Raw genomic sequence first — 21,797 nt, 5'->3', positions numbered from 1 at the left:
AGCTGCACCCAATGGAGACACTAGTGCTTTGTAGATGGCGGACAGGCTTTGGGGAGTCAGGGAGTGAGCTACTTGCCACAGGATTCCTAGCCTCTGACCTGGCCTTGTAGCCACAGTATTTATATGGCTGGTCCAGTACAGTTTTTGATCAATGGTAATCCCCAGAATGTTGATAGTGGGGGATTCAGTGATGGTAATGCCGTTGAATGTCAAGGGTGTGATGGTTAGATTCTCTCTTGTTGGAGATGGTCATTGCCTGACACTTGTGTGACGTGAATGTTACTTGCCACTTGTCAGCCCAAGCCTGGATATTGTCCAGGTCTTGCTGCATTTGCACATGGACTACTTCAGTACCTGAGGAGTCGTGAATGGTGCTGAACATTGCGCAATCATCAGCGAACATCCCCACTTCTGATGGAGGGAAGGTCATTGATGAAGCAGCTGAAGATGGTTGAGCCCAAGACACCACAACTATCTTCCTTTGCCCTAAGTATGATGCCAACCAGTGGAGAGTTTTCTCCGATTCCCATTGACTCCAGTTTTGCTAGGGCTCCTTGATGCCTCACTCATTCAAATACTGCCTTGATGTGAAGGGCAGTCACTCTCACCTCCCCTCGGGAGTTCAGCTCTTTTCCATGTTTGAACCTTTCAAAAAACCATGTTGACTCTGCCTGGTTGTATTGAGATTTTCTTAGTGTCCCACCATAGCTTCCTTAAAAATAGATCCCAGAGGTTAAGCTAACTGGCCTGTAATTTCCTGCTTTCTGACTCCTTCCTTTCTTGAATGGAGGAGTTCCATTTTCTATTTTCCAATCTGATGGAACTTTACCAGAATCTAGAGAATTTTGAAATATTAAAACCAATGCATCTACTATCTCAGCAGCCACTTCCTTCAGACGCTCGGATGAAGTCCACGAGGACCTGGGCTCATACCAGCTTTTCATTCTAATAATTTTCTCAGTACGCTTTCCCTGGTGATTGTAATTGTTTTAAGTTCCTCCCTCTCATCTCTTGATTCAAAATTATTTTTGGGATGTTATTTGTATCCTATTCAGTGACGACATACGTGAAATATCTGTTCAATTCGTCTGCTACTTCCTTGTTTTCCAATAAAAATTCACCAGACTCTCTAGAGGACCAATGCTCACCTTGGTTACTCTTTCCCTTTTTAAATACCTGTAGAAACTCTTATTATCGTTTTTTTTTTATATTTCTAGCTAGCTTTCTCTTAATTTCACCTTCCTCATTATTATTTTAGTCATTTTAGATTCTGTCCAATCTTCTGACCTGTCACTAATCTTGGCGGAATTGTATGCTTTTTCTTTTAATTTGAATACTATCTTTAACTTCCTTAGTTAGCCACAGATGGTGTGTCCTTCCCTTGGAGTCTGTCTTTCTCAATGGAATGTATCTTTGCTGAGCGATATGAAATACCTCTTTAAGTGTCAGCCACTGAAACTCGTCCGACTTATCCCTTAACCTGATTCCCCAGTTTGCTTTAGGGGTGGGCTCCCATTCTGTCTGTCCGGGCATGCATGGATTCTCCAACTGCTTCCATCGCTATTGTGCATCTGCCCGCCCCCGCTACCATCTGCTTCCTGAAATCTTGGCTCACCTTTGCTGCCCACAGCCTGCTCCCTCCTGTGGCTCCTTTGCCATTTCCCCCACTCCATCCGGTGGCTCCTTTGCCACTTGTCCCACCCCGCACCCTCCTGTGGCCCCTCTTCCCCCATCCCAGTTCTTTTGACATATCCCTCACTGTTTCCCCACTATTCTCCCTTGCGGCCGCTCGCTGCTCCCTGTGCTACTCCCTCCCTTCCCCACCAGCAGCTGCCTGGTACGTTGTTGCCGCTGAGCTCACAGGCACTGACACTGCACGTGTGGGGAGTGGGCTCGCTGTAGCTGCAGCATCAGCAAACACAGCAACACAATATTACAACTGGACAAAGCCACAAGATAATCAGAGTGGATGGAGACATGGCACATGACATGAAGAGGAGAGGCAGCTTATGGTACATCATCCAAACAGATGGCTATCATTTCATCATTCTCCTCCCTTTCCTTCTTCAGAGTGACAGTGTGAAGACTGTTTGTTTCCTCAGTACACAGGAACCAGCCACACGCCCATGCAGATTCAAATTTGAAACATGTGTGGTCAAATTTCTGCTGGTAAAAGATTATGTTCTTCATGCTTTCTTTCACAGTTGTTGGAGCGATGCCTTTCTAAACACAAACACATTTTTTTTTTTTAAATTGCTGTTTCAACTTTGCTGAGCAAAACAAAAATAATTCTTCAGGTTTTGCTGTTGGTTAGACTGCTTTCTATGTCCTTTATCGCAAAAATACTTTTGCACCATAACTCACTGGAAGATCAAATAGAAGTGATATTTGGGGGGGGGGGGGGGGGGGGGGGGGGGTGTAATGGGACCTCGATAAATGACGGGACCAGCAGTCTTAACCAATGATATTTACTATTGCTGAAAAAAAAGACATGTCGAAGCTTTTAAAGAGGATCCCATAGTAACACCATCTATTTGGGCATAAATGGTGTCATTAAAACCGAACTCAAACTCAACTGCACGAATTGATAAGTTCAATGAATACTAATTCATGCAATGGTGGTGGGTCTCGATCACCATGGTATAGTGCTTCAGTGCAAATATCTACGGCTTCCTTAAGTGGAACGTTGGTGAATAGGCTAGTAATGTCAAATGAGCATACGGACATAGGATTGTTGTCAATATGCAGGGGCTGTATGGCTTATGCAAATATGAAGGAATCCTTCACTGTGTATGTGGAAAACTTGGTCAAAACTGGTTGTAACAATTCACCCAACCATTTGGCCAATTCACGCTGTGCAGAACTGGTCATGGATAAGATAGGGCATAAAGGAACATCATTTTGTGTGTCTTAGTCAGCCCGTACATACGTGGATCCCCTCTAGGCCCAGCTCTCGCAAACATCTTTGTTGGGTTCCATGAGAAATGTGTCTTTGATGGAAAGACACCTAACCTCCTACCCCTTGTACATTTTCAATATGTGGATGATACGTTCGTTATATTAAAATCCACAGCTGCATGTAACAATTTCCTTACATGTCTTAACGGGCTCCATCCTGTGCTCAAATTAACCTTTGAAATGGAGCAGCCAAATTAATGAGAAAAGGCTTTTCCTTAAATTTGACATTTTTTAAACCTCCAAGAAGAGTTTGCGACATGCAGGAATAATTTAATTCCCTGAACTTGCTGATGAATTTGTACATTAACGATGTATATCGTAAGCACAGGGTTGCTTACCTGCAAGACCTGGCCCTTTAATTTCCAGTGGCTCGATGTATTAGTTGAGAAATCTGCCAGAGGATTCTCTACCATGGTTTACCACAAACTTGCTTTCACTGGTCAATATACGCATTGGGATTCTTACAGTTCCACGCGCTATAAGATTGATCTTATCAGCAACCTTGTAAATAGGGCCCAAGCCATTTTCTCACCCTGCAAGCTTGATGCTGAAATAGGGGCATCAAAGGCACCCTGCGGGATAATGGCTACTCTGATCGGATCATTTCACGCTGTATACCACGCCAACTTATGAACGGGCCTAAGGCTGTCATTTTCGGCTCTGAAAGGTACCCAGTTCTCCCTCACCTTGCCCTTCCAGGGTAATCTGTCTCAAAGATTCGAGCAACAGGTGAAGCCAGCTGTTTCAAGCTGCTACTATGCAGTAGCAACAGGAGTGGTATTCGTCACTAACAGGATGCTGCCATCAAGCCAAAAAGATGTTCTGCCTATCGCACAAATGAGTAACGTGCTAGATGAATTTCAGTGTCAGTGTGATGCTAGGTATGTAGGCCGTACATCCCAAAGACTGATCGATCATATCAAACAGCACGAGCCATCTTTTCGCAATGAGCAAAGTACAGACTGTACCCAACCAGCCCAAGCTTGCAAAACACAAAACACAGTGTCCAACATTAGATGTGATTCTGAGATTGGACAACATTTGCAAAATAATCCTCAGTGTGGTTAGAATTATGCTGACAACCAATTTAAGGTTGTCAGTCGGGATCGCATTTGCATCTACTGGAACCTATATACATTAATACACAGGACCCTGTTCTTTGCAGACAGAAAGAACATGTACACACATTGCGCCTGTTTCAATGAAACAAAATGAGTGACAGCCATTCGCTGACTCATTCCTCAGGGCAATGCCTTGACCAACCAGGGTCAAGCTGCCTGGTTTAAATTTCAGAAAAAGCTTGGCAGTTAACTGTCAGTCACTGTCACTGGTCCATTCACCAGGGCAACATCTCTACCAATCAGAGTCCACTTGCCAACCAATCAGCACTCTTTTTGCATACAGTATAAATTGTTGCTTTCCCCTTATATTGGTCTACTTGTGAAGTGACCTGATGAGTGCAAGACAAAAAGCTTCAACATGTCTCTTTTTTTCAGCAATACTCAAGTTCTGTACTTCCAAACAATAATGTTTAAGGATAGAGAAGGAAACAGGAGCAACAAAGAAGAAAATAAAGCGAATTAAAGTCAAAAGAGATGCAGAAAGAGAAACAGAGAAGGAAAGAATAAAACGAGAAGACTTAACCTTAAATTTGACATTTTTTTAAACCTCGAAGAAGAGTTTACAAAATGCAGGAATAATTTAATTCCCTTAAACTTGCTGATGAATTTGTACATTAACGATGTGCATCCTAAGGACAGGATTACCTACCAGCAAGACCTGGCCCTTTAATTTCCAATGGCTTCAATAAGGTAATGATGCTGTAACTCTTTCGAGTTATCAACAGTCACAGAACGTAACTCTTTCGAGTACATTCACAGTTCTTGGTTTCCGGGAGTGGGACATGAACCCACAACCCTCTGATTCAAAGGCGAGGGTGCTATGAACTGAGCCACAGCTGGCGGATCTGTACGAGGAGCTTATCGATCTCTATCTCGTGTTAATAATGTGCAGCAGCAGGCCTGACTGCACCAGGTCATTTCATAAGGGGAAAATCCTACTGAGCCACCACATGGAAGCTGACGTACAGAATAAAAAGTCCAGCATCCAGAGCAAATTTAATATTTTACTCATATTCGATCTGATGACCCAAGAAATCAAGGTAGTTCCTGATTTCCACCGCCCTTTTTGTGGAAGATGTGCTTCCTGATTTCACTTCTAAAACAGATCAGAGAGGCCATTCATTCCGTTTTATCTCATTAAACAGTCTCCAGGCTGCATAATAGTATCCAAATGTTTCTTCAATGATTACCTACCTGTTAAATCCATTCCATGCATTATTTACTGTGTGTAGGGGGAGGGGGAGGGGGAAAGTGGGGGGGGAGGGCTAGTCTGCTCACATCAGCCTCTAACTCACTTTTTCCAGATCTGAACCTCTCCCAATCTCCTTGTTCGTTTGAAGTCATTCTGCACCTTCCTTACGCACACCCATTAATGTTCGTGGCGACTGGCTGCATTTCCTTTTGTATTTCTGGAGCAGAATGCAGGGACGGTGAGTTGCCAGGACTCACGATGGATATGAGCAAAGAAGCCATGGTTTGGAAACCCCAGCCCCCAGTGTTAAGGCTAGTTAGGGAATACACTCCACCAGCTAGCCCCTTCCATTCCTCTATCATCGTCCAGCCCTGTAACCTTTCCAGGTCCCTGTGCTCCTCCAATTCTGACCTCTTGAACATGCTCTGCTTCCTTAGCCCCACGACTTGGCTTCAGCTTCCTGTGCCTTAAGCTCTGGAATTCTCTCCCTATACCTCTCCACCTCCTCCCTTAAGACAACCTTAAAACCTGCCTCTCAGACCAAGCTTTTGTTTGAATTTTTCCCTCTTTGTCCCTGTGTCAATTTTTGATCTGATTACACTCCTACGCAGCCTGTTGGGATGTTTATTATGCAAAAGTGTTTCATAAATGCCAATTATATTTACCTTAAACTTCACGACTTTTCTGTTTCCCTCCTCAGTGCAGTACATGTGATAGTCGGATCCAGAAACTTTAATCTGGAATACTATCGGGAGACCGTGCGATGTTTGTCTGATCAGCTTTTTTCGGTAGAGCACCAGATTAAAATTTGTGCCTTCATTCCCTGTTTGAAGTAAGTAGGTGTTAGTTATTTCTGGAACCACATGGTATGAATGTTGTTTCATAGGGGCTGCGTCTTCTGGAAGGCGAGCGGGGGGGGGGCGGGGCCTGCTCGCCAACGCGTAAAATGAGGCGGGGTTGACATCGAGTGGGCGTCCCGACATCGCCCCGCGTCATTCCATTTTCAGGTGCGGTGCCAAGTCTGCTGCGCGCCCGCCGACCTGTCAACGGCCACTTCAGGCCATTAATGGAGTAATTGAGGTCATCGATGGACCTGCCCGTCCAGCCTAAGGGTTGGCGGGCAGGCCGGGAGCCCTGGCGGGCTTCAGAAACAAGATGAAATCTCACCCACGGGCGGGGTGAGGTTTTCATGAGGGATTTTAAATGTTTCCCAAATGTCGAAATAAAAGACAATGACATGTCCCAGCTCGTGTGACAGTGTCACATGAGGGGACACGTCCATGCCAGGATTTTTTTTTTGGCACTTCTAAAAAATTTGTTGAAACTTCCAGCAATCTCCCTGAGGCAGCACTTTACGTCAGGGAGATCTGTGCACTCTTTTGTGCGCATGTGCGAAAGAGTGCACTCCCGGCGCAGGGAATCCCCACTCCCTTCATTGGCCCGACCACGTAAAATGGCGGCACGGCCCCCAATTGGGTGCCGATCGGGAACCTGCCCACTCGGCGCCCGCTCCCACACATCTCACCCCCCCCCGCCACCCACCCCCGACGGGGAGAAAACGTTGCCCATAATGTAAACAACTTGATTATTGTGAATTTCTTTTTCTTTTTCAAAGTGCCTATTTATACGAGCGTTTTTCTACTTTTCTAGAATTTTCCAGGCTAGCCACAGGTTCCCACCAATGCAGTTCTGAAGTGTGTTATGGGGACGCGCCTGAGCACAACTTGCAGTGTCTTTTAAGCTCTGAGAGCTCATCGATTCGCCAGTTCATAGAATCATGTCGTGCAGATGGCCATTTGGCCCATCATGCCTATGCCAGCTCATTACAAAAGTTATCCTATTAGTTTGGCTCCCCTGCTCTTTCCTCATAGCCGCGCAACTTGTATTTATATAACGCCTTTAACATAATGAAATACCTCAAGGCGCTTCACAGGAACATTATAAAACAAAATATTATGCTGAGCCACACAAGATATTAGGTTGGACGATGAAAAGCTTGGTCAAAGAGGTGAGTTTTAAGAAGCATCTTAAAGGAGGAAAGCGATGTAAAGAGACATAGGGAAGGTATATAGCCAAGTATTTACCCAATTCCCTTTTTGAAAGCTATGATTGAATCTCTATTCACCACCCTTTCAGACAGCACATTTTAAATCGTCATATTTCAATGAGCAAAACAAAAAATTCTCCTCTTTCCTCTGCCTCTTTTGCCATTTGGCTTTACCTCTGCGCCCTCAGACCAGCAAGTCTCCTCTTGCTGAAAATAGTTCCTCCCCATCCATTGTATCGGAACTCTCAATTTTAAATGCCTCTATTACTCCTCCCTTGAACCTTCTCTGCTCTAACCCTAGCTGCTCGATCCCTAGCACCAGTTTAGTAAAATACACCAAGGGCCTTCACCTCCAACGTCCAGGATTGGACACAATTCAATGGATGTCTAAGCAGTTGTTCTGTTGAAATGGGAGTGAGCCATCCCTAGGGTCTGGCACATCAGGGTGACCGCCTCGGGCTCCGCACTTTGGGGACCCCACCACATTGGATGACCTTTGAGTGTGTGCGACCTTTCGTTTCCAGTGTAGTTTGAAGGCGTTGGTTTAATGAACGCCAAGGAGTGGCCCCATTGTTATTTAGAATATAATGGTTAGCACTAAGCAGAGACAGAGACAAGTGGAGAAAATATAGCTCGGATGCAGAGAAGAGGCAGAGAAAAAAAAGGAGAGAGAAGAAATGGATAAGACCCTCAAAGGTTCACTGGAAAAGTTCAAGTGTTTAGGCTAGTGAGGAAAATTCTGAATGAATGCACTCCAGCGGCTGAGGAAGAGGACATTAGTGCAAAATGTACACAGGCTGCTTAAATAGCTAATACTTCCGACACTATTTCCACAGGAGAAGAAATGTATGGTCCAGCAGAATGGCCAGATTTATTGGACAACAAGAGGATAAGACATTTTAGTGGAGAGAGAGAGGGTCTGTGAAAGTAACTGGTAGTGACTATGTATTTCCAAAGTGTGATGAGAATCAAAACCTTTCAGAAGATGTATCCACATGGAGCGTGCCAAGTGGAGAAAGGGTTGAAAGAAATTGGCCGGTGTACTTGAAGAAAAGCTGATGTAGCTTTTATTTTTGCTTCTCCTGCAAAGTGTGCGGCTCCAAAACGGCATGCAAATTAGTAAAGGAAGGCTGCAGTGACTGGAAGCATTGCAATCTCTCAAATTATCCAAGGAGCATGTTCAAAACACAACAAAGTGGAGTGAAATGAAGCGAAGATTCTCTGCAATGAAGGCAGCGGATGATGAGTCCGCACAGAGAGAAATAAACAAGGAGGAGAAACATTGGCAATCGTTGTTGACACGTATTATAGCCGACGCATCAAAAAGGAAGAAATCCATGACCATTATCTCGGACAAACTCAAGCTAATGTCCATGATGGCCTTGCAAATGAAGAAAAACATTATTGAAAAGGCGAAGACTGCAAAATACTTTGCGGTTATTCTTAACTTGCACTCCTGACCTGAGTCACCAAGAGCAGGACATCCCTTGTGCTTCGTCACGTTGACATGACTTCGGAAGAAGTGAAGGGAAGGGAGAATTTTTGTGGATTTTCTTCCAGTTCAAGACAAAAGCGGAGAAGGACTGTCAGATTCCCTCGTGGCTGCGCTGGATGGACTTGGCCTCTATATTATAGATTGTAAGGGGGGTTTGGGGGGCAGGGATACGACAATGGGGCAAGTAAGAACGGACAGAAACCAGATGTGCAGGCAAGCATCCTTCAACTCAACCGCTGAGCCCTTTTCACTCCATGTGGCTGCCACAACTTCAATCTGGTATTGGGAGATATGGCAAAGTGTAGTTCTAAAGCCATGACATTTTTTTTGGAGTTGTACAGTGAATTTACAATATATTTGCAGCTTCAACTAATTAGATGACAAATATTGAGAGCGAATGCTCCCTCTCTAACTCCAAAGCCATTGTCAGAAACCAGGTGGGAGTGTCAGGTATAGAGTGTATAAGCAATCTGTTACCAGGCAAGTGACATCAGGTCATATCAAGTGAGACTGTGTTCCTCTCCGCAGATGCTGCCAGACCTGCTGAGTTTTTTCCAGGTATTTTTGTTTGTGTTTTGGTAAGTGATATCAGGCACCGTCTTGCTTAAAGTTGCTGAAGAATGCGACAACTCAAAAGTTAGAAGTGAGGCTGAGTCCTTGGTCAACTACGAACTCGAAAATTTTGAATTTCTGTTTGCAATGGTTGTGTGATACGACATCATGTTAGCTGTAAACAAGACACTTGAATCCAGGCAAATACAGCTTGATGTGGCTATCGCACACATCAAAGGACTCATTGACTTTCTGCAGAAATACAGCAACACTGGTTGAGAGCACAGTAACAGCTGAGATGGACGTTGAACCTAAATTCAGAGAATGTGTGAAATGAAAGAGAGGTGAGGAGTAGCTGGAGAATTCGACTGAGAGAGTATTTGAAACCAATTACTAACTGGCCATTTTGGTTTTAGGTCTGGAGGAGATGACAGAGATGGGGAGGGGGGCGAGGCCATAATAACAGAAATAGCAAGATTCAGCACTTTATGAAAAAAAAACTCTGCTTCAGACAGGCCCGTAGAGACCATCAACTTTGGCTCATTTACGTGTTCAGGCACAGGGTCCTACCCTGTCACTGAAGAATCTCTGAACTGGTGAAGTAGGGGAGCTGCCTTCCGATAAATTTAACATCCTAAAGAATTTCACACATGATGGATAACTTTGGGCTTGACACAAACATTTTATACTGATCAGAATGCAGATCCAACCCTGCACTGGTGACCATGCAGAGCAGTGAAGGAGACCATTCAACCCATTATGTCTGGCCTGGCTCCATGTTAGGGTAATCCAAAGTTCACTCCTCGTATCTTCGTCTGACAAAGAGGGAAGTATTTTTTTCCTTTTAACTCTCCCACGCTTTATGTGCCTTGCAGTAACTTGCATCACTGGGCAGAAGTATAGTGTTTGATGAAACAGCACTGTGATGTATTGCTGAATGAGCTAGAGGTGAGCCCCTGAAAATGCAGAAGTGCCCTGTGGCAATTCCAGCCCTTTAAATTAAAGGTTCAGCAAAATTAACAACAATTCTTGATATTATTTCCTCTCGAGGAGATTCTTTTTACACTCCAATGATCAGACTGGCTGTTTAGCTGCAGCATCAGTGTTAGAACTAATGTTGAGGGAGGGTGGGGGGGGAGGGTTGCAAAACTACAAAATATACAGTAGTCACTAATGAATCCAATATCAGGAAAATCATCTTTACCCACAGAGTGGTGAAAATTGAAAATGCGGAACTTGCTACTATATCACATGGTGTAGCTGAGGCAGAAGGTAGAGATTAATTTAAGGATAGGTTGCACAACTACATGAGGGAGGAAGGAATAGAAAGATTTTCTGGCAGATTGAGATGAAGCAGGGTAGGAGGATTTAGAGCACAAATACTAGGGTAGGTCTGTTGAGCCAAAAGGCCTGTTTCTGTGCTGTAAATATGATGTAATCCTATGTAAGAAGAAGCCTGTAGCCAGAAAACAAGTGGGGGTGGGGTAGCGGGGAAATTAACAGCTTGAATTGTGCAAACATTAGTTGAGAGCTCACCTATAAATAATGCAATGTCCAACCAATTCATGTGGTTGAGGAGACTCTCAGCTCAAGACATATTAGCCTGTATTATACCAGCTGAGGCACCATTAGGGAGCACTACAATTGGTTTTGGCATATTTAGTAAGGCAGCAAACCAACTCTTGATCAATAGGCAGCAGCGTCTCACAGAGAGGAAGGTGCGGAACGGACTCAACCCCACTGTGAAAACTTTCATGGTCAAATATGGTCTCTCAACACTCACTAGGCTGGGTTTTAGGTTCTGGGTTCAACAGCCCAGGATTTCCTGTTTCATAAGATGAACAGATGGGAATTCATAGGTTGGCAAGTTCATCAACGGAAAGAGAGTGAAAAAGGATATGTATTTGAGAAAGGTGGCAAATGGAAAATACAATGCCAGTACATTTATATAGCACTGTTAACGTAGTAAAATGTCCCAAGATGCCTCACATGAGTTTTATCAGCTGAAAACTTACACAGAGACAAGTATGAAGATGTTAAGACAGGTGACCGGAAGCTTGGTCAAAGAGGTGGGTTTTAAGGAGTGTCTTAAAAAAGGAGTGTCTTATTTTATGAGGGAGCTTAGGGCCCTGGTGGCTGAATGCATTGTCAATGGTGAAGTGATTAAAATCAGGGATGTGCAAGAGGCTGGAATAGAAGGAATGAAGGTATCTCAGAGGGCTGGCGGAGATTAGAGAGACAGGGAGGGGGTGAGGCCATGGAGAGATTTGAAAACGAGGATGAGAAATTTTAAATGTTGGCTTTACCAGATAGGAGCCATTGTAGGTTAGTGAGCACAGGGTTGATGGATGAACAAGACTTGATGCGAGTTAGGATGCGGGCAGCAGAATTTTGGATGAGCTCAATTTAAAGAGAATGGTAGATGGGAAGCTGGCCAGGAATGAGTTGGAACCGTTGCATCTGGAGGTCACAAAGGCATAGACAAGGATTTAAGCTAAAGTGAACTAAGATGGTGGGGAGCCGGGCGATGTTATGGAGGTGGAAGTTGGCATTCCTGGTGGTTGAGAAGACATGAGTCGTAAGTCCATCTGAGGGATGGAGTTGGTGATGAGGAAACAGAGTTTGTGGAGGGGATTAAAAGCAATGGTTTTGTTCTACTTACATAAGTCAAATGTGTATTAGTACATTCATAACAGAAAGGGGAAACGAGAGGACTGGACCTCTGCTCAAAAGAAATATATGCAGTTGTGTAAATAATCACTTCATCTAACAGACTCTAAAAAACACGATCAATTACAAACATTTAATAAAGAGAAGGTAAAAGAACTAAGAGAGACGCGAGGCAAGCTTTTTAACGCAGCGAGTTGTTTTGACATGGAATGCACTGCAAGAAAGGGTGGTGAAAGCAGATTCAATAATAACTTGTCATGAGGAATTGGATAAACACTTGAAAAGGAAAATATTTGCAGGGCTATGGAGAAAGAGCAGGGGAGTGGGATTGATTGGATAGCTCTTTCCAGAGAGCTGGGATAGGCTCAATGGCCTAACAGGCTCCTTCTGTGCCGGATGATTCTATGATGCGATCCCTATTCAGCAGGGTTAAAAAATGTGAAGACAATATAGAAACCTGTCTTTTCAGGAAACGTGCGATGCTCAAAGATTGGCACTGGCTCGGCCTCTCCATCACAGTGCACCATGAGTTTCTCGCCGTATATGTTTTTGATAACTTTCAAATGGTTGCTTCTATCGTATTTTTTAAAGCAATCGACCTCGCTGCCTACAGTTAGAAAAGACAAAAACAAAGACAAGTGTGAAATGCGGTGTTAATCAAGGTCAGAACGACAGTCTTGACTATAGCTGTATTGATCAGGATCAAACATTTAATAAAGGGAAGGTAAAAGAGCTAGGAGAGACGCGAGGCAAGCTTTTTAACGCAGCGAGTTGTTGTGACATGGAATGCACTGCATTCTTGATACTTCTGGAATCTGTGTGAGTGAAGAGGGTTCAATATCAGCCACATCATCACATAAACAAAGGAAAACAAAGAAAATCAGAGTTAGTGAATCAGTTTGAGAAATATGTTCCTTCTCCACCCCACCCAATCCAAAGAATGCAAGGATTTGCAATACCTTGCATAGTTTTTGTAACATATTCATAGCAAGGATAATATTGCTACTGAGATGTTTAATAGGGAAGCAACAAAAACTATTCTGGGTGTTGGAATTTGTTAGGAGGGCAGTTTAAGAGTAGTGAAGCGGATAGCAAAGGTGAATTAGGATAAGTTATATAAGCACACGAGGGAGAAATAGAAGGATATGTTGATGGGGTTAGATGAAGAGAGATGCGAAGAGTGTCATGCTGAGCTAAACACCAACATGGATCCATTGTGCTGAATGGCCTGTTCTTGCACTGTGAATACTTTAAGTTGGACTTGCTTTCTCTTGAAAATTCCATTTAAAGTTTCCAAAGTTATGAAGGGATTTGACTACATTGATCAAAGTAAAGTCTTCACTGAGGTCAAGGGTTTCTCCTCGTGTCCTTACTCTGTGGAAATCAAGACTCATTACATGAAACGTGGCTTTCCCAGCATCTTAAAACTGTGAAAATCCTCATCTCCCTCAGTCTTCCCATCCTCCTGTAATCTTCAGGCTTTCAAAACCTAAGCTCAGAATCGTTCATCCTCTACCTCCTGATTAAACTTGTCTTTCCTCCAACTCTTTCCAACACCAGTGTTTCTCAAACAGGGGTCCGCAGACCCTTCGAGGTCCATGGAGTCATTCCAGGGGGTCAGCAGTACACAAATGAGCGGCTGCTGGAGGTGGACTTGGTGGGTGGTGGTAGTGGCAGGTGCCCGCCACACGTGCAGAGTGGGCTGGCTATCTGATCTCAGAAGAAAGCACTCATGGAGGAGCACTGATATAGTCGGGATTATGGAGACATGGCTGCAGGGTGACCAGGGATGGGAACTGAACATCCAGGGGTATTCAGTATTTAGGAAGGACAAACAAAAAGGAAAAGGCGATGGAGTTGCATTGCTGGTTAAAGAGGAAATTAACGCAATCGTGAGGAAAGATATTAGCTCTGACGATGTGGAATCTATATGGGTAGAGCTGAGAAGGGACAAAAAACGTTAGTGGGGGTTGTATATAGACCCCCAAACTGTAGTGATGATGTTGGGAATGGCATTAAATAGGAAATTAGAGACGCATGCAATAAAGGAACATCTGTAATTATGGGTGACTTTAACCTGCACATAGATTGGGCAAATCAAATCAGTAACAAAAGCATAGAGGAGAAATTCGTGGAGTGTATACGCATTGTTTTTCTGGACCAATACATTGAGGAACCAACTAGAGAACAGGCCATCCTAGACTGGGTATTGTGTAATGAGAAAGGAATACTTGGCAATCTAGTTGTGTGAGGCCCCTTGGGGATGAGCGACCATAATATAATAGAATTCTTCATCAAGATGGAGAATGACGTAGTTGATTCTGAGACTTGGGCCCTGAATCTTAATAAAGGAAACTACGATGGTATGAGGCGCGAGTTGGCTATGATGGATTGGGAAATGTTACTTAAAGGGATGATGGTGGATAGGCAATGGCAAACATTCAAAAAGTGCATGGGTGAACTGCAACAATTGTTTATTCCTGTCTGGCGCAAAAGTAAAACAGGAAAGGTGGCCAAACCATGGCTTACAAGGGAAATTAGAGATAGTATTAGATCCAAGGAAGAGGCATACAAATTGGCTAAAAAAAACAACAGACCTGAGGATTGGGAGCAATTTAGAATTCAGCAAAGGAGGACGAAGGAATTAATTAAGAAGGGGAAAATAGAGTACGAGAGTAAGCTTGCGGGGAACATAAAAACTGACTGTAAAAGTTTCTATAGGTATGTGAAGAGAAAAAGATTGATGAAGACAAATGTAGGTCTCTTACAGTCAGAAACAGGGGAATTTATAATGGGGAACAAAGAAATGGCTGACCAACTAAATATATACTTTGGTTCTGTCTTCACAAAGGAGGACACAAATAACATACCAGGAATGTTGGGGAACACAGGGTTTAGTGAGAGGGAGGAACTGAAAGAAATCAGTAGGGAAATGGTGATGGCGAAATTGATGGGATTGAAGGCCGATAAATCCCCAGGGCCTGATAATCTACATCCCAGAGTACTTAAGGAAATGGCCCTAGAAATAGTGGATGCATTGATGGTCATCTTCCGAGATTCCATAGACTCTGGAACAGTTCCTACAGATTTGAGGGTAGCTAATGTAATCCCACTATTTAAAAAGGGAGGTAGAGAGAAAACTGGGAATTATAGACCAGTCAGCCTGACGTCGGTAGTGGGGAAAATTCTGGAGTCCATTATAAAAGATTTAATAGCTGAGCACTTGGAAAACAGTGGCAGAATTGGACAGAGTCAGCATGGATTTATGAAAGGGAAATCATGCTTGATAAGTCTACTGGAATTTTTCGAGGATGTAACTAGTAGAGTTGATGAGGGGGAGCCAGTGGATGTGGTTTATTTGGACTTTCAGAAGGATTTCTACAAAGTCTCACATAAGAGATTGGTGTGTAAAATTAAAGCTCATGGGATTGGGGGTAGTATACTGAGATGGAGAGAAAACTGGTTGGCAGACAGGAAACAAAGAGTAGGAATAAATGGGTCTTTTTCTGAATGGCAGGCAGTGACTAGTGGGGTACCGCAGGGATTGGTGCTGGGACCCCTGCTATTCACAATATATATTAATGATTTAGATGAGGGAACTAAATGTAATATCTCCAAATTTGCAGATGACACAAAGCTGGGTGGGAGAGTGAGCTGTGAGGAGGATGCAGAGATGCTTCAGTGTGATTTGGACAAGCTGTGTGAGTGGGTAAATGCATAGCAGATGCAGTATAATGTGGATAAATGTGAGGTTATCCACTTTGGTAGCAAAAACTGGAAGGCAGATTATTATCTGAATGGCTATAAATTGAGAGAGGGGAATGTGCAATGAGACCTGGGTGTCCTCGTACACCAGTCGCTGAAGGTAAGCATGCAGGTGCAGCAGGTGGTAAAGAAGGCAAATGGTATGTTGGCCTTCATAGCCAGAGGATTCGAGTACAGGAACAGGGATGTCTTGCTGCAATTATACAGGGCCTTGGTGAGACCACACTTGGAACATTGTGTGCAGTTTTAGTCTCCTTATCCGAGGAAGGGTGTTCTTGCTATAGAGGGAGTGCAGTGAAGGTTTACCAGACTGATTCCTGGGATGGCGGGACTGACATATGAGGAGAGATTGAGTTGGTTAGGATTATATTCGCTGGAGTTCAGAAGAATGAGGGGGGATCTCATATAAACCTATAAAACTCTAACAGGGCTAGACAGGGTAGATGCAGGAAGGATGTTCCTGATGGTGGGGGAGTCCAGAACCAGGGCTCACAGTCTGAGGAGATGGGGTAGACCATTTAGGACTGAGATGAGGAGAAATTTCTTCACCCAGAGAGTGGTGAGCCTGTGGAATTCGCTACCACAGAAAGTAGTTGAGGCCAAAACATTGTATGTTTTCAAGAAGGAGTTAGATATAGCTCTTGGAGCAAAAGAGATCAAAAGATATGGGGAGAAAGTGGGAACAGGCTATTGAGTTGGATGATCAGCCATGATCATGATGAATGGTGGAGCAGGCTCGAAGGGCCAAATGGCCTACTCCTGCTCCGAGTTTCCATGTTTCTATGAGAGCAGCACAAGGATTGTTCGCTAGATCTAGAGTTATCAAGACTGGTGGTGGTGGATGCCAGGTGAGTTCAGACTTGTTCAAGAGAGAGGAGTTTTTTTCAAAAATATTTATACTGCTAAAACTCAAAGAAATGGCACCAAAATACAAGGTTTACTCAGTTATTATGAATATTGTATAATATTATAATTAGATGGGAGGGTCCATTATCACTAATCCATTTGACAATCGTGCTGGGCTCAACACTGGAGACCACCTCCAGAAATTCAACTTAGATGGGCAGGCTGAGCCCCCCACATAGATAACTACAGAGTTGCCAAGTAGATCTTCTATGGAGAACTGACTCAGGGTTAATGACGTCATGGTGGTCAGTGCAACCGAACAAGGAAATCCTAAAAAAAGAGCCTTACAAATTTCTGCATTACAGACTACCTTTCCTAGGAAAACGCTGCAGGCTTGTGGAGGCAAACGCTGAAATTTAGTTCAGTATGTTTCGAGGACCATCTTCGTCAAACTCACAACATCCACCGTGCCCAGAGGAAGGCTAGAGGTGGCTGCCGAAGTTTCCACCAAGCACCAATAATGACAACATGAACTCTGTGAACATCCATGCTGATCCCGCATTGGACTCTTCAGTAAAGACAGGACCTATGCAAGATGACAAAGTCACCTACAGCTTGGACGTATTTGAATAAAGAGCAGTCTACCACGATATATATATTTATATATGTATTGTATATATATCAATCCGCATAACTTTTAGGAGTTAGGTTTTGCTGAATTGCCAATTTCCTCTTTCAATTTGTTAGATTCTTATTAATTGTGCAGAATCACAGAATGGTTACAGCACAGAAGGAGACCATTGACCTGTCGTGTCTGTGCTGACTCTCCAAAGTAGCAATTCACATTGTGCCACTCCCTGTTTTCTCCTCACAGCCCTGAACATTTTTCCTTTTCTGATAACAACACAGTTCCCTCTGCAAGCTTCAATTGGCCCTGACTCCACCACCGTGTATTCCAGATCCTAACCACTCGCTGCATCAAAAGGTTTTTCCTCATGTTGCCATTGCTTCCTTTTGCCAATTACCTTAAATCTGTGCCCTCTGGTTCTCGATCCTTCCACTAATGGAAACAGTTTTTCCCTACCTACTCTGTCCAGTCCGCTCATGATTTTGAATATCTTTATCAAATCTGCTCTTAACCTTCTCTTCTCCAAGGAGGGCAGTCCTAGCCTCTCCAGTCTATCAACAAAACTGAATTTCTTCATGCCAGGAACCATTCTCGTGAATCTTTTCTGCACTCTCTCTAATGCCTTCACAACCTTCCTAAAGTGTGGCTCTCAGAACTGGAAGCAATCCTCCAGTCAAGGCTGAATAAGTGTTTGATATAATAAGATCATAAGAACATAGGAAATAGGAGCAAGAGTATGCCATTCGGTTCCTCAAACCTGCTTCGCCATTCAATAAGATTATGGCTGATCTGATTGTGGCTTTAACCCCACTTTCCTAGCTGCCTCCCATAACCCTTGACTCCCCTGTAGATTAACACTCCATCTAACTCAGCCTTGAATATATTCAATGACCCAGCATCCACTGCTCTCTGGGGAAGTGAAACCCAAACAGTAATGATTGTCTGAGAAAAATAATTCCTCCTCATCCCTGTCTTAAATGGAAGAACCCATTATTTTGAAACTGTGTCCCCTAGTTCTAGATCCCACCAGGGGAAACATCCTCTCAGCATCTACCCTGACACGCCCCCTCAGAAACTTATATACTTCAATAAGATCACCTCTCATTGTTCTAAACTCCGGTGAATATAGGCCCAACCTGCTCAACCTTTCCTCATGAGACTCCCTTACTTTTGTACTTTATGCATCTATTAATAAAGATAAGGATACTCTATGCTTTATTAACCATGCTGTCAACCACTCCTACCATCTTCAACCACTCTTGCACTCCCTTTAGAATTGTACCCTTTATGTTATATTGGCTCTGTGTCCTTCACACTTGTCTGCATTAAATTTCACCTGTCACTTCTCCGTCCGTTCCAGCAACCTATCTAAGTCCTTTTGAAGTTCTGCACTTCAAAAGGGGAGGTGGTGGTGTAGTGGTATTGTCACTGGGCTAGTATTCCAAGGGCCCCAGGGTAATGCTCCGGGGACCTGGGTTTGAATCCCACCACGGCAGATGGTGAAATTTGAATTCAATACAAAACCGTTGCCGGCTGTAAAAACCCATCTGGTTCACTAATGTCCTTTAGGGAAGGAAATCTGGCGTCCTTATGTGACTCCAGACCCAATGTGGTTGGCTCTTAAATGCCCTCTGAACAAGGGCTATTAGGGATGGGTAATAAACACTGGCCTAGCCAGCAACGTCCTCATCCTATGAACGAATAAAAAAAAAACTACCCTCCTCACAGTTCACAATATTTCCAAGTTTTGTATCATCTGTAAATTTTGAAATTGGGCCCTATACACCAAAGACCAGGTCATTAATATATATCAAGATTATTGTATTTACTGAACTAATGAATGTTTCTACAAATCTCGGTTCTCTCCAGGGAAGGAATTACTGCTGTCCTACATTCATACATTTCCCTTACCAGGAAATTGGAAACAATCTTGATTTACAAGTCTATTCACAGATTTGTACTTTGTCATGTGACAGAATAAGGGAAGCAGCTGGCCACTGACAGAAATATGAGAGAATGAACAAACAAACTTCCCTGAAGCTTAAGAGGAGGAAAATTCATTTAAATCAACTTCCTTATATATACTTGTCAAAGAGTACTCTTATAACCCAGCATTTCTCTGCTCTGCTTGAAAATAACTGCAGTTGTACCCATACAATCCTCAATATTCTGCCATTGTAATAGATTCAGTAAAAAAAAATCATTCGTTTTTTTTTCCTAACTCACCATTTGATGTCATCATGGGTGTACTTCTCAGTTGCCACCAACCTTAAAGCTCGCCTGAACTGTGCTCTCCCCAGAGTCAAGCTCAATGAAGTTATCGGCTACCAGAAAATGTTTATATCTTAACACACGGGGGACGTCTGACCTTCTCAACAAACGATTACATCACCATTTTTCTCGGTTCTCATTTTCTCTCAGCTTTCTTTAAAATCTTTTTCTCAAAAGAAACTTTTCTGAAACTGATCTGATTCACCATTGTGTGGTACAATAGCGTGCAGAAATCAACTATAAAAAGAGTATGGCGGGAAAACACAAAATGGATGTTACATCATTGAAAATTTTCAATGATGTAAAATTTTCCATGATAGCCAAAAAGACTGCTGGGATGCTCAAGATGCAACATTGGTATGTGCACCATAATCGAAGACCACACAAGCTGGCAATGGGTGCCCTGTGTGTGTGTGTGGGGGGGGGGGTGGGGGGGGGGGGTGCGCAGGTGCCCCATTCAGCAACACTTCCCATCCTTCCACTAAAATATAAAAAGCAGAAATAGACGAGGGGGTTAAGGTTGTGAAATTTCCACTTCCGTGGGGTACCTGGCTAGACATGGTCAGAGGGTCTTGGAAATAACAGAATGGGCAAGAGGGCCGGGGTGGGAGAGTTAGGAGATGTTAACCACACGGTGTGTTTTGATGAGGTTTTTAAAGTAGGATGGAGAAGAGGGGAGGGAGTTGCACAGTGTGAGGCTGAGGCGGCTGAAGGTCTAGTCGTTGATGGGGGTGAGAAGAGAGGGGGGGAAGCAAGCATAGATCGTGGGGTGTGAAAACAGTGCGAAAGCCTCCACGGAGAAATCCATGAGCCGCTCACATTTGCTATTGGAGGTGAGGATGGGAGGTCAATATGCAACATACTCTCCTGCCTCACAAGGACCAGGGCCTGGTAAAATTACCCTTGTGATTTCTAGTAGAATTACTTCTGTGATTTCTTACTCTCTCAAGTTCAGATTGTACGTTACAATGGCATTAACCACAAACTACAAGAATGATACACTTTGCTATGTTACTATTAAAAGATGGAAGTTGACCTTACCTTTAAAGATTGGAACCCCGTTGCTAAATTCCAAAAGGCTCAGTTCAAGATGTTCGTTATCCATCTCAGGTGGGATTTATAATCTATAAAATAAAGGCAAAATAAGACTGAATTTTTTTTTTGTTCCCGTTCTGAATTTGATAATTAAACCTTTTTTTTCACAAAGTGGTGGGAGTCCATGCAAAGAAGACATGCATCTGAGTCAAAAGTACAGAGAGTGGAAGAGAATCCACTGCACCTCCAACAACACAGCACCCCCCTCAATACTGTACTGGATGTTGGCCTGGATTTTGTACCCACTCCACAGTTTTGAGCGTATAATCTCAGTCATCACAATCTCAGCACACAAGGATCAGGCCTGAAAAGAAGGGCAGCGGTGGTGGGAGATAAAAACCGGCGGCAGAGAGCCCCTTCAACCTGCTTCTACCCGTCAGAGCTGAAGTGTGACCTCATAGCAAAACAGATAGGTGATTTGTGGGTATCTCTTCTGTGTCTCTTTTAATTAGCCAAGTGGTTTAAATCAGGAAATGTTACTACAGCTGAAGAGTACAGTTAAGAAATTCACTTTTAAAATATTTAATATCCAAATTAATTAAATAGGATAGAGATGGCTGTGCAGGCGATGTGTTGCAGATGCAGTATATGTGGGAGCTGGTGGATGCCAGTGTGATCCACGGTGACCATATCTGCAGCAAGTGTTGGCTGCTCGAGGAACTTTGGCTCAGAGTTGATGAGCTAGAGACCGAGCTGCAGACACTGCGACACATCAGGGAGGGGGAGAGTTACCTGGACGCTGTGTTTCAGGAGACAGTCACACCCCTTAGATTAATTACATCAAATTTGGACCATGGTCAGGGACAAGAGGGTGTGACTGTGAGTGAGGCAGGTATGGAGGTCCAGAATTTAGCTTTGGAGGAGCCTCAGCCAGTGCTCTTGTCCAATAGGTACGAGTTTCTTGCTCCCGGTGTGGACAAAGGCACAGACAGCAGGGAGGATGACCGAACTGACCACAGCACCGTGGTACAGAGTGCCATTCAAGTGGTGGGGGGAGAAAAGAGAAATGAAGTAGTAATAGGGGATAGCGTAGTTAGGGGAATAGATACTGTTCTCTGCAGCAAAGACAAGAAGTCTCGAAGACTCTGTTGCCTACCTGGTGCCAAGATTAAGGACATCTCTTCTGGGCTGGAGAGGAACTTGGAGTGGGAGGGAAA

At 43.7% G+C, this 21,797-nt stretch overlaps 1 protein-coding gene across 1 annotated transcript; it reads right to left on the bottom strand.

Annotated features, from left to right (window-relative positions):
- Positions 1-569: 569 nt before the first annotated feature.
- Positions 570-20,660, bottom strand: LOC144691044 (interleukin-18-like). Its single transcript, XM_078559060.1, has 4 exons — positions 20,587-20,660; positions 12,493-12,642; positions 5,937-6,094; positions 570-2,223 (listed from the first exon to the last, which is right to left on the bottom strand). The coding sequence occupies exons 1-4, from the start codon at positions 20,648-20,650 to the stop codon at positions 2,008-2,010; spliced, it is 588 nt and encodes a 195-aa protein (XP_078415186.1). The 5' UTR covers positions 20,651-20,660; the 3' UTR covers positions 570-2,007.
- Positions 20,661-21,797: the final 1,137 nt, after the last annotated feature.

The sequence above is a fragment of the Cetorhinus maximus genome, chromosome 2, assembly GCF_964194155.1.
Source record: "Cetorhinus maximus chromosome 2, sCetMax3.hap1.1, whole genome shotgun sequence".
Taxonomy (NCBI): domain Eukaryota; kingdom Metazoa; phylum Chordata; class Chondrichthyes; order Lamniformes; family Cetorhinidae; genus Cetorhinus; species Cetorhinus maximus.
The sequence above is the reverse complement of the archived record's forward strand: the minus strand, read 5'-3'. Positions and strand labels throughout refer to the sequence as shown.

Coding starts and splice junctions, on each gene's coding strand:
- LOC144691044 (XM_078559060.1), bottom strand. CDS start 20,650: ATGGATAACGAACATCTTGAACTGAGCCTTTTGGAATTTAGCAACGGG. Junction 12,643..20,586: donor CGGGGTTCCAATCTTTAAAG/GTAAGGTCAACT, acceptor TTCTAACTGTAG/GCAGCGAGGTCGATTGCTTT. Junction 2,224..5,936: donor GAAAAGTCGTGAAGTTTAAG/GTAAATATAATT, acceptor GTTTGTGTTTAG/AAAGGCATCGCTCCAACAAC.